This window comes from Bubalus kerabau, chromosome 13 (genome assembly GCF_029407905.1).
Source record: "Bubalus kerabau isolate K-KA32 ecotype Philippines breed swamp buffalo chromosome 13, PCC_UOA_SB_1v2, whole genome shotgun sequence".
Lineage (NCBI taxonomy): Eukaryota > Metazoa > Chordata > Mammalia > Artiodactyla > Bovidae > Bubalus > Bubalus kerabau.
Window position 1 is genome coordinate 7,849,115 of NC_073636.1, and position 12,079 is coordinate 7,861,193.

General features: G+C 42.8%; 1 protein-coding gene across 3 annotated transcripts in view; it reads right to left on the reverse strand.

Moving 5' to 3' along the window:
- Positions 1–483: 483 nt before the first annotated feature.
- The window catches only part of SEL1L2 (SEL1L2 adaptor subunit of SYVN1 ubiquitin ligase), a 53,438-nt gene continuing 41,842 nt past the window's right edge, over positions 484–12,079 (reverse strand). Inside the window, exons 15-17 of one of the 3 annotated variants that reach the window (XM_055543440.1) lie at positions 9,762–9,934; positions 755–883; positions 484–616 (exon numbers count right to left, since the gene is read on the reverse strand). In XM_055543440.1, coding sequence (XP_055399415.1) covers positions 497–616; positions 755–883; positions 9,762–9,934 — 422 coding nt within the window. In that variant the 3' untranslated portion in view covers positions 484–496. Of the gene's footprint in view, positions 635–754; positions 884–9,761; positions 9,935–12,079 lie in introns of all 3 variants that reach the window. The other 2 variants (XM_055543442.1, XM_055543441.1) reach the window with 2 other exon arrangements.

Genomic DNA, 12,079 nt, shown 5'->3' on the forward strand with positions numbered 1-12,079 from the left:
GCAGAGGCCAAGAAACAAACCCATTTGTCCTCTCGAAAGGGGACAGGTTGTCACAACCACAGGAAAATGGGTGATCTTTATCTCTAACTCAGGACTAGAGCCTGGAGAAGGAAATGGCAAGCCACTCCAGTATCCTTGCCTGGAAAATCCCGTGGACCAAGGAGCCTGATGGGCTGCAGTCCATGGGGTCACAAAGAGTCAGGCACGCCTGAGCGACTAACACACGGGACTAGAGCACCCCAAGACAAGAAGTTTGTAGGGGAATCTTAGCTGATGAGTCTCCAACAAACCTCTCCCCACAAAGAGTCACCTCAGCTAAGCAGGAGGTCTGCAATGGTTTCTTAGAGGACAGGTCCCAGTCTTTGTCCATTTTCCCTCAAGGCCCATATAAGAAGTCAGCAGCAGGCCCCTGAGTCTGGTGGGGAAATTTTTTATTTAGTGAAGATAACTTGAAGTGGACTGGTTCCAGTGGGCAGGTTTTCCTCTGGTCCAGATCCTACCCGTAGCGATTTCTAAGCAAGAAGATCAGCACAGCAACAATTAGGCCAATCACAAATAAATCCCAGCATGGTCCAATGGTGTTGTCCAGTGTCATCCATTTCCATCTCATTGTAAACTGCAGGCAAGAGACATTCTGTCAAAAATAAACCCAAGCCTCCCACTCTATTCAGAACATCATCTCCCCCCATCTCTCTGCCCAAGAGTTGCTCGTTGGAGTTTCCAGAGATTTGGGACCTATTTGAGACAAACTTACATTAAACAACAGGATATCTTGGAGCAAATGCACAGTTTCCAATTTCATGAGGGCCAAGAACACTGGTATGTGAGCATCCGGACTTGTTTGACCAGCCATGTCGTATAATCTCCTGGCCAAGTGAATGTCCTGGAAATAGAACAGCCCATACTTATTAGGCGCAGATTCTTTAGGAGTAATTAAGTGAAAGCCACTGTTTGAAATTTATCTTTGGTAGGTCTGAATGCTTCCCCAACTACCCCCTACCCCAGGATGTTCATGCCTTAATCCTTGGAACCTATTAATAGGTTATGGGGCTTCCCTGGTGGTCTGGTAGCTAAGACTCAACTTGGAGGTCCCAACACAGGGGGCCTCGGTTCAACCCCTGGCTGGGCTACGAGATCTCACATACTGCAACTAAGAGTTTGCATGTCGCAACTAAGACGCAAATAATTAATTTTAAAAAGATAAAACGTAAAAACAAGATTGCTAAAGCCTATTAAAATTTTTTTAAAATGAATGTTAAACACATGTATACCTGTGGCGGATTCATTTTGATATTTGGCAAAACTAATACAGTTATGTAAAGTCTAAAAATAAAATAAAATTAAAAAAAAAATGTTATGTTACAAGGGCAGAGCAAATTTTGCAAATATAAATAAGGTTTCAAATGTTAAGATAGGGAGATTGTCCTGAAGGACCTGGTGGACTCAATGTAATCACATGAGCCCTTAAACACTGAATTTTCTCACAGAGCAGAAGAGAAAGGCAGAGAGAAAGGCAGGAGAAGTCAGAGGTTCTAGGCATGGAAAAGACTCAACTTCCTGTTACTGGAAGGGCCCCCTGGACAGGAGAAGGAATGTGGACAGCCAGCAAGGAAGTGGGGCCCCCAGTCCTATAAACGCAAGAAACTGAATTTGGACAATGATCTGAACAAGTTTGGAAGCAGATTCTTCCCCGAAGCCGTCTATAAGGACCACAGCTTTGATTTCAAGTTTGCAGACCCTACGCAGTGGGCCCAGTAGAGCTCACCTAGACTTGTCACCTACAGAAACAGTGAGACAAATGTGTGTGGTTTTAAGGCATTGAGTTTGTGGTAATTTGTTACGGCAGCCATAGAAAATCAACAGAGTCTCCAAAGAGCTTTCTTGGTATCACTGAGCCAGAGCTATGATTCCAATTAAAGGAGCAGGAGGACAGACGCTAACAATACAGCTCCCAAAGCAAATGGCAATACAGACAGTGATGAGCATTTAAACTTCCTCCTTCTCTTCATGTACTTATCATACTTGAAGGTTTGGGATTTGTTAATTCATTGTCTCCAGGTCCTTGAAGACAAGGGTTTGAACTGCCTGTTCAACCCCCTGAATTCCCAGTGCCTGATGAAGTGTCGAGTACATGGTAAGTCTTTGATAACACATCAAATGAGCAAATAAATGAGAAATGAGTGAACAAACTACTTTGGCTCTCAGGCTGGAATTTGATTCCATAAATGACATACTATATTTTTAGGAACATTTCTTCCCATTAAATTATGCCATGACAGATCAAAATGTGTTTCTCTCTCATTTTCACCTACTTACGGCTTGTTTTTTGCTTGCTTTGTAGTTGTTTTGTTTCCCCAAACAGAATAATGAAAGACTAAGTAGAATTTAAAGGTCTACTCTTTTAAAGGTCTACTCTGCCTGGGTGCCTGTGGATTATTTTCAAGAGAAGGGGAAGGAGAAGAGTTTTTCACAAATTGTAGTCATCCTGTATGTCTCTGTCTCTCCTCCGTCTCCCAGACTCCCATTACACAGGCCTTAATAGTTGTGAATCCCGAAGCCTTGGCTAAACACATTTCTTGGGTGGTGTCCTCTCAGCTGTGTTCTGCTTGTCATTTCTTAAATTTTTCCAAAGTTTTGTGGACTGGTAAATTTATGTTTGAGAAAGAGGAATAAGGCCTGCTTAACATACTTAAACGGAAAAGGCAATGGCACCCCACTCCAGTACTCTTGCCTGGAAAATCCCATGGACGGAGGAGCCTGGTAGGCTGCAGTCCATGGGGTCGCTAAAAGTCGGACATGACTGAGCGACTTCACTTTCATGCACTGGAGAAGGAAATGGCAACCCACTCCAGTGTTCTTGCCTAGAGAATCCCAGGGATGGCAGAGCCTGGTGGGCTGCCGTCTATGGGGTCGTACAGCGCTGGACACAACTGAAGCGACTTAGCAGCAGCAGCAGCAGCAACATACTTAAAATTCAGGAGACTGTTCAGAACAAATCTTTCTGGCAACAGAGAAAATGGATGTTGTAAAAACTCTAATTTGTGTCTCTAATTCCAACAGATTCAGTGGCTGTTCATTTGAACACACCCTGCAGATGATAACAGTGGTCACCCCCAACACGTGACAGGCATATTAACTTGAATGGGATGTTCGGAAAAAGGCAGCCTGTGTCAATATCTCAGGCACTCCTTCTTATTTGAAGCCAGCAAGAGCTATTAATTCATTTCTTGGGGCACAGATATCACAACTGAGTCACTTGGCTTATAATAAAAAATAGCAGAGAAGTACCATTCAAGTGGGATGAGCTGGCTCCTGGCCAAGGCAGCCTCACCATTAGCAGAGGGGGTGGGATGGGATAGGAAAGTCTTTCTTTAAAATTCCCAGAGAAAGAAAATCCTGAACATTTCTGGCTAGTTAGGGCAACTCATAGAAAGAAAATTTTATTACTAGACTCTGGAAAGACTCCTTGTTATTTGATCTTATTTAGTTTAAAAAAAAAAAAAATCAAAATCATTTCCACACAAAAATTCCCCTTGATAAACAGTGCTTTGGTCATTCCCAAGGTTCATTAAATACGTCCATTGCACATCTAGTCCACTTACGTTTAACTTTTCTGTGGTACACTTGAGTTTATTTTGCTTTAAATTCACTGATTAGGAGATTATGTAAACCGATCTATAGAATTCTTAAATGTTTCTGACTATAATGTCAGTATGCTGAAGTCCTGTTCAATGTTCACATGTTCAAAAGTTGCTCACAACTCAAAGATACAGATTTCTCCAGCAATAAAATATCTGGTTTATTAAAATTGTTCAATCACATGATGCAGGGGCTTTCCAGCCCAGAATCTTTACTACTACTACTACTAAGTCACTTCAGTCGTGTCCAACTCTGTGCGACCCCATAGACGGCAGCCCACCAGGCTCCCCCGTCCCTGGGATTCTCCAGGCAAAAACACTGGAGTGGGTTGCCATTTCCTTCTCCAATTCATGAAAGGAAAAGTGAAAGTGAAGTCACTCAGTCATGTCTGACTCTTAACGACCCCATGGACTGCAGCCTACCAGGCTCCTCTGTCCACGGGAGTTTCCAGGCAAGAGTGCTGGAGTGGGTTGCCATTGCTTTCTCCACCCAGAATCTTTGGGTGTCATCAAAAATTTCTTATATTGCGACAGAGATAGTTTCTTTAATAATCCATTCTTATTTTCTTATTATAAATACATTAAATTAGTGGAAACTTTGAAAATATAGAGGTGAACAGATGAGGGGAAAACACCCACAATCTCACTGTACAGAGGTAACTACTGATATTCCACACACATCCTACCAGCATTTCAGTGTTTTTATATTCATATATACATATTTTTAATTTAGGAATTTTTCACTCTGTATGATACTTTGTCTTCTGTTTTATTAAGCTAACAATATATTTCAAGCCATATACCACATTCTAAGATATTTCATTAGTCTATAATATTTGTATTTTTAATGGTTGCACAGTATTGCATAATAATGGCTGCTGCCGCTGCTGCTGCTGCTAAGTCACTTCAGTCGTGTCTGACTCTGTGCGACCCCATAGACGGCAGCCCACCAGGCTCCCCCATCCCTGGGATTCTCCAGGCAAGAACACTGGAGTGGGTTGCCATTTCCTTCTCCAATGCACGAAAGTGAAAAGTAAAAGCAAAGCCGCTCAGCCGTGTCTGACTCGCAGCGACCCCAGGGACTGTAGCCTAAGGGGCTCCTCCGTCCATGGGATTCTCCAGGCAAGAGTACTGGAGTGGGTGCCACTGCCTTCTCCTAATACTTATTAAATATTCACTGTGTAACAGCCACCACTGTTGTGGTGTCATTTAAACCCTGTGACAATGCCATAGGGCAGATGACATTAACCCCATTTTAAAGATGAAAAAACTGAGACACGGAGAGCTTAAGTCACTCATCCAAATTCATTTGACTTGTAAGTGGCAGAGCTGAGATTTTACAGGTTTGTAAAATAAAAAAAACTATTCATTCAGGCTGAGGAATTGTATCATCAGATTCTGTTCTCAAATGTTTTTTTGACATAGAGAGTAAGAAACACATGATACTCTATTTTTATTTTTGGAGTATTTTTTGCTATTTTTTTGTTGTTTTGATACTCTAAAATGGAAGAAAGCATATATGTTTTAAGATATTGACTAGAAAATCTATCCAAATTAAGACAGAAAGTGAGAGGAAATTAGCCTTTGGAAATGAGTTTCAATATATTATAGTTAGACATACAAGATAACACATTTTTTTGGTTCCTGCAGGTAAAACAAAACCACATCTACTGAATAAACTACAAATAGATCTGTCAAAAATAAAAGTAATTATTGCATGAAGCATTTTTATTTCTCATTTGTCTGGTCTGACCACCTATTGAGTGTTAGAGCTGAAGCTTTAAACACCAGAACAGAATTATTTTCTGGAAAAGTCAAGTTAAAGTTAGATATTAAAATGGCCCTCTCAGAAATATGACAGGACAAAATATACATCTTTTAGAAGGAGTCATAACCTTTCTTAAAGCATTCGGACAGTAATTTGAAGTAGAGGATTTATTTTGCAAAAAGAGAACTATGTTCAGTAACACGGAAATGAACATTGTTTTTCATACAAAGTTAAAAGCACATTATATTTCCTTCCTGACCACTTGCCCAGTCCCTATCTCTTCAAGAGAGATAAGTTTCATCTAAATTATTTCATCTGATTGATGATTGTCATTTACAACTTTATTGCTACCTCTGTCTCAGGTATTCCTTTGGAAAAAGTCTATGGATTCATTACATATTCTAATGTATTGTCTATAGATTATAAGATAAAGTCAAGCATGTATCTGCTGATACTTTTTAAGTTGACCTTTATACTTAGAAGCCACCACTTCTCTGGTGGCTCAGACTGTAAAGAGTCTGCCTGCAATGTGGGAGACCCAGGTTTGATCCCTGGGTTGGGAAGGTCCCCTGGAGAAGGAAATGGCAACCCACTCCAGTATTCTTGCCTGGACAAAGGAGCCTGGCAGGCTACAGTCCCTGGGGTCACAAAGAGTGGGACACGACTGAGCGACTATCACTCCCTCCCTCTCTCATGTGTGCACACACACCATTTTGCAGTTTGACCATCATTACGGATGTGTCTCTTCATAGCACACTGTGAACTCTTTGAAGGATGCCTTGTTCTTGTATCCTCAGAGTCACACACAGTGTTTCTGGACACAAAACAAGGACTTGATAAATATCTGAGTAAGTAAATGAACGAAGAAAAAGCAAGGCACGGTACCACAGAAGTTTAGGATCAGATGTCTTTTAAATCTAGGGATTCATCGAAGGATTCATAGAGGAGTTGATATTGGAGCTATTCTTTGAAAAATGGATTGGTCTTCAATGGGCAAAAATGTGAGAGGAGATCATTCCAGCAAATGGGGCAATATGACCTAAAGTCAGGAGGGTGCAGTTTAAGGGCGTGGGGGAAAGGAAAAGCAGCCTAGAAGATATATAGGGAAATAGTGGCATATCCAGCCATTAGTACCAAGGCAGTTTAGGTCAGTGAGGGTTTTGAATGCCAGGGTAAGAAGTCTGGATTTCATTAGGCAATAGAAAGTCAGTAAGATTCTTTTTCATTTTTGCATTTGCTCATGTTTATATCTGTGTGTGTGTGTATGCATGCACACACACTTTGGGGGAAGTTAAGTGGCAGAGTAGCAGTACCAGAGTTATATTGTTAAAGTATAAGGAATAACCTGGTGGGGCTTCACTAGATTTATATACATTAACTGAAGTAATGCTAACATCTGTAACAAACAAACCCCCACATTTCAGTGGTTTAACACATTCAACAGTCCATTGTGGATGTTACTGGTTGGTGGTCAACTTTCCTGGGGTGGTTCTGTGCTACAGCCTCTGGGCGAAGCTCCATCTACTTAGCAGCCTTGGCCCAGAAATGACACTCTTCCCTTTCACATCCTTTCCTTCAGTGAAAAGTAGTCACGTGGATGTGACGGGAGCTGGGAAGTGCAGTCTCAGACTACGAGCCACATCCCAGCAGCAAGCATTTCCTCCATCGGAGATTGCACATCTTTGGGGGACAGAGCTTTCTCTGCCATACAGTTCAAGGAAGAACATTAGAATGAGGGAACCCTGAGAAGCCTTTACAACAAACTTTGGCCTGAACCAGGATAAGGACACAAGAACAGACAGGAGAGAATGGACAACTGTTTTTTTCTCATGGTTAAATTTTTGAAGTACCTCTGAATCCAGTATAGATTGAGAAAGAATTTCATATTAACTTGTGAGCTGAGTGCTTATATTTCTAAATTAGTTCCGGTCATTTCTAAATTTCTCTCTAGGTACTATTTTGTGTTCCAAAACAATGGTGCGGGGACTTCCCTGGCAGTCCAGTGGTTAAGATTCCATGCTTCCACTACAGGGGGCCGGGTTCAATCCCTGGTCAGGAAACTAAGACCTTGCGTGCCATATGGTATGGCCAAACAAGAAAACAAGAGCAGTGCAGTCAGTCCTGGTCTGCAGTTTAAGTCAAGCAAGCTTAACTTGAAGTCAGATATTGGAGAATGAGATGTTGAGATGTTTCTCAATGAAGCCATTAGGATAATTCATCTATATCACCCTAGTCCCCAAATCTGCTCCTAAAGAAGGATGAGAAAAATAACCCATATTTTTGCATTGATTTACCAAGAGTTGATTGATACCTTTCTTTTTCCAGAAGGCTTAACTACAGAGTTTACCAAAACCCTATTTGATTCTCCGATAAATCCTATTAAAAATGTTAGACTCACCTTTTCCACTGGTTTGCATGAGGTTTAAGTAACACAAAGGATGGTGAAGAGCCTTGCTAAAGACATGCGTAATTACCTGTTCTCCTAATTGCTTTCCTTTCATTAAACATCCCTGGTACAAGCTTTGGGCTTTTAATTATCCGCATATTTGTTTTAAGAATTAGAAGAAGTGATATCTTGTCATTAATTTGACTGCAAGATAGCAAGATTAATTAAACCTAGCCTCTGGGTACTTGATTATTATTTTACTAACCACTAAACAAAATAAATTAATAAAGACAAAGAGTAATGTCTCCTCATTAACTGAATCTAAAATTTCTGTGTCCAGGTCTGAGGTTAAGTGCAGCTTTTCCTTTTTTTTTTTTTTTTTTGGTTAAATGTAGAGACTTTCTGTAGGAAAAAATATATGTGTGACTGAGAGACTGATCAAAATGAACTATCCATGATTTAACGAGAACCCTGACTGAAAAGAACAGAAATGTGACTAGAGAGAAACTTCAAAGTGTTTTCCAGATGTATGAAATGTCTGTCTCGACAACTGCTATTTGACATCGTGAAGAAAGTGCCTAGGAGAGAGCCCAGCAGTGGCTCCGCGGAGGAAAACCGACGTTCCTGAGGTGCCCGGCGGGCGTGCAGTTGGCCAACCCTGTGTCCCGACAGAGCCGCCCTCCCGGCTGTGGGGAATCAGGGCTAGAGGACCTCACCGTGGCGAGGCCGCAGCCCGTCAAGTCCTCCTCGACTCACGGGGGCGGCGTGGGAGGCGCAGGAGAGCTCATCTGAATCTAACCCACGGGGTGGGGTCACCTTTATCCTCTATTCAGACAATGCCCCTCTCACCAATGTGGTTATGTTTTACATGGGGAATGAGGAACAAAAGCTTTAATCCTATTGAAGCCTGATTTAGCAATCCTTCAAGTTCTCTTCTGATCTACATAACAGCCATTCCACACACTGTTTCTCGACAAAGCCCTTTCACAAAGGCTTATTCGTTTCATCCTTACAGCCTGGGGCAGGGCTTGTATCCCTGCTCTGCTGTACAGATGTGGATGACAGCTGGAAGGGAAGGAGTGTGGTTTGATAACAAAGAATCAACCAATTTAGCTATTTGGTCCCGTCCCCTCTGCCCACATTTTATAAACACAGGAAAGTTGCACCTGCTAACAACAGGGATAACAGACTGCATTTGGATTTGACAGTCTTTCCACGACTTAGGGTGCCGGGGAAGATGAAGAGTCATCAGGAAAAAGGCAGGTGCAGGGGAGCACAGAAAGGCAAGGAGCTCTCCCACCGGACTGTGGGCACCTGAACAAGAAGCCCTTGCGGCAGTGTGCACAGGAGCGGTCGTCAGCTAGGAAATTCCCTGCAATAATTTCCAGTTACTAGCACAACTGGAAGTAAGAAGAAAGCACAGAAAATGCATTAATGCAGGGCCCACTCTTCCCACTAGAAACGTGGGGTCAGATAGGTCTGGGTTCAAATTCTGGTTCCACCACCAATGACCCCTGCAAACTTGGTCCTGTGATTTAACCTGCTCTGTGGCTTCCTGACGCAAAAATGGAGGCCAGTGATAGGATGCATCTCATTGAGTGGTTATGTGACTTAAATGAGGTGGGGCACACAATACACCAACACCTGGCTATTATTATAATCAGTTCAGTTCAGTTCAGTCGCTCAGTCGTGTCTGACTCTTTGCGAACCCATGAATCGCAGCACACCAGGCCTCCCTGTCCATCACCAACTCCCGGAGTTCACCCAAACTCACATCCATGGAGAAAATAAATCCGATCTTATGGAGTCTATGTTAGGGTCCATAGTACGTGTCAGTCTGTGGGAGGACTCAGCAAATGTTAAGGCTTCTTCCCTCCATTGATGACATCAGAGAAATGGAAAACATTTACAGATTTTCCTTCCTGTACAGCCATTGTTACTAGGTTTGGATGGTTACCGGCACAATTACCTTTGTGATACCTAAACCGTGTTCGTACATATAGCCCAGGTTGAACATGGCTTGTGCACTGTGATACTTGTCGGCCGCGATGCTATAATGTGTGGCTGCTGTTTGATAGTCTTTCTTGGTCCCGTAGCCATAGTAATGGTAATCTCCAATTTTCACTCTAGCAAATGCATTGCCTGATAGAAATACCAGAAAGAGAAGAAGAATAACTCAGATGATTCAGGTGTAGTTCCTAGCAACTCAACCTAATGATAATCTATATAGAAAAGGAAAAAAAAAGAAAAAAAACACTTAGAATCCCATAATCAGGATTAGATATGATTTATGGATATAACACACAATACTAGCTGTCTTCATTGTAGGATAATTCCCACAGTATGGTACAAATGTTCTTAAAGAGTAGAACATTATAAACATTTTTTTACATGTACACTCTGCTATACTTTTGTTTATTTTAGGCGGTGCCACGTCTTCACTGTGGGGGGGCGGAGAGTGGGGGCTTCTCACTGCCACAGTTTCTCAGGGGCTTCAGTGGTCGTGGCACACGGGCTCAGCAGCTGCAGCTCGCAGACTGTAGAGCACAGGCTCAGTAGTCGTGGTGCGTGGACTTAGCTGCCCTGTAGCATGCAAAATCCTTCCGGACCAGAGACTGAACTAGTGTTCCCTGCATTGGCAGGCGGATTCTTATCCACTGTGCCACCAGGGAAGTCCCAGAATACAACATTATTAATTTTACCTTTTAGATTAATTTTCTGCCAGTAGGTCAACTGGATCCCATCCCTCTTTTCTCAGATTTCACTCCTGCAGAAGCTCTGCTCTCCTGCATCACCAGCTTCTCCCCCTTTCTAGTCCCATCAGTCATGCAAACACCCTTTGGCATCTTCTGTGAATGACATCAAACCCTTCATCCCATTTCTTCATCCCACGGCATCTCCTTGTCACAACGCCCCATTTCTCGGTTTACTTCACACTCAGCCTTTTCAAAAGTGTGTTCTATACTCGCTGTCTCAAAAGCGTCTCCTCCCACATACTCGTCAACCCACCCCAGCCTGGCTTCTGCTCCCACCTCCATGAAACTGCAACTTTCGAGGTGGTGGATAACTTTTGTGCAGCCAAGCCCCCGGCCACATCCCTGTCTTCATCGCACTGGGCCGCTAAGCCACGCTGGAAGCCCTGGGCCTAACTGCCCAAGTCCTTTCCTCTCTCAACTTCCCTCATGCCCCATAGGCCTCTCCTTTACAAACTCTTGCCTGACTTCCTCCACTAACTTCTAAATGTCGGACTGCTAAGGCCTTATCACCGATTTTTTTCCTCCAGCTTCTCTCCCTTCTTTCCTCTCCTCTTCTGCCTTCCCCTCCTCTCCACCACTCTGCTCTGTCTCAACTCTGTCTCCATGTCATCTCTTCTAGTTCCACGGCTCTCTATGTTCACTATTTCTGAATTTGTATTTACAGTCCTGTCTCTCATAAGCTCCAGATTCTTACAGGTGCCTTCTTGACTTCCCTACCCGGATCTCAAACTTAAGACATCCAGTAGAGAATCTTAACACCCCATTCCCTCTTCCTCCAAACAAAATCATCAGTTTCTTTCCTCTCTCAGGGCCAGCACCCCACTTCTCAGGCCATAAATCTAGGAGAATTATCCCCAGTTCTTTCCCCTCACTTTTATTATCAAATCCATCAGCAAGTCCTCTTTCTCTAAAACACACCCATTTTTTGTCCTCTCCTCTACCATCTAGTCTCATCCTGGACTATTACAACAGCCAAGATAATTTGTTTTCAAATGTAAAGTCGAATCCTGTTATTCCCTGTGTGAAAACCCTCAAGTGCCTTCACTTTGCACTTGGAATAACATCCAGATTCCTGACCTGACCTGCAAGTGATGCCTTGTCTGTCTTTTGCCTCCCTGACTATCCTTATCTCTTGTCACTTTCTTGGTATGTTCTGGCCTTCTTCATATTCCTTCAACACACCGAGCTCATCCTTGCCTCAGGATCCCTGCAGTATCTTCAAGTCCCTCTGCCTGGCGTGTTTGGAGTTCCTCATCCTTCTGACCTCACTGCAAATGTTGCTTCCTGCCTAGCACCTTCTCTGACCACCTTGTCAGACTACACTCCAGTAATTATCTGTCCCATCTACATGCTTTATTTCTTCACACCACGTATCACTACTATTTTGTTTACTAGTTTATTTTCTCTCCCTCTTTGATGAGAGAAAACTGAAGCTCTTGATCACTAATACAGTCCCAGAACTGGAACGGAACCTGATGAATATTTATGGAATGAGTGGATAGATATGGTAGGGAACTTTTTTTAGAAAATG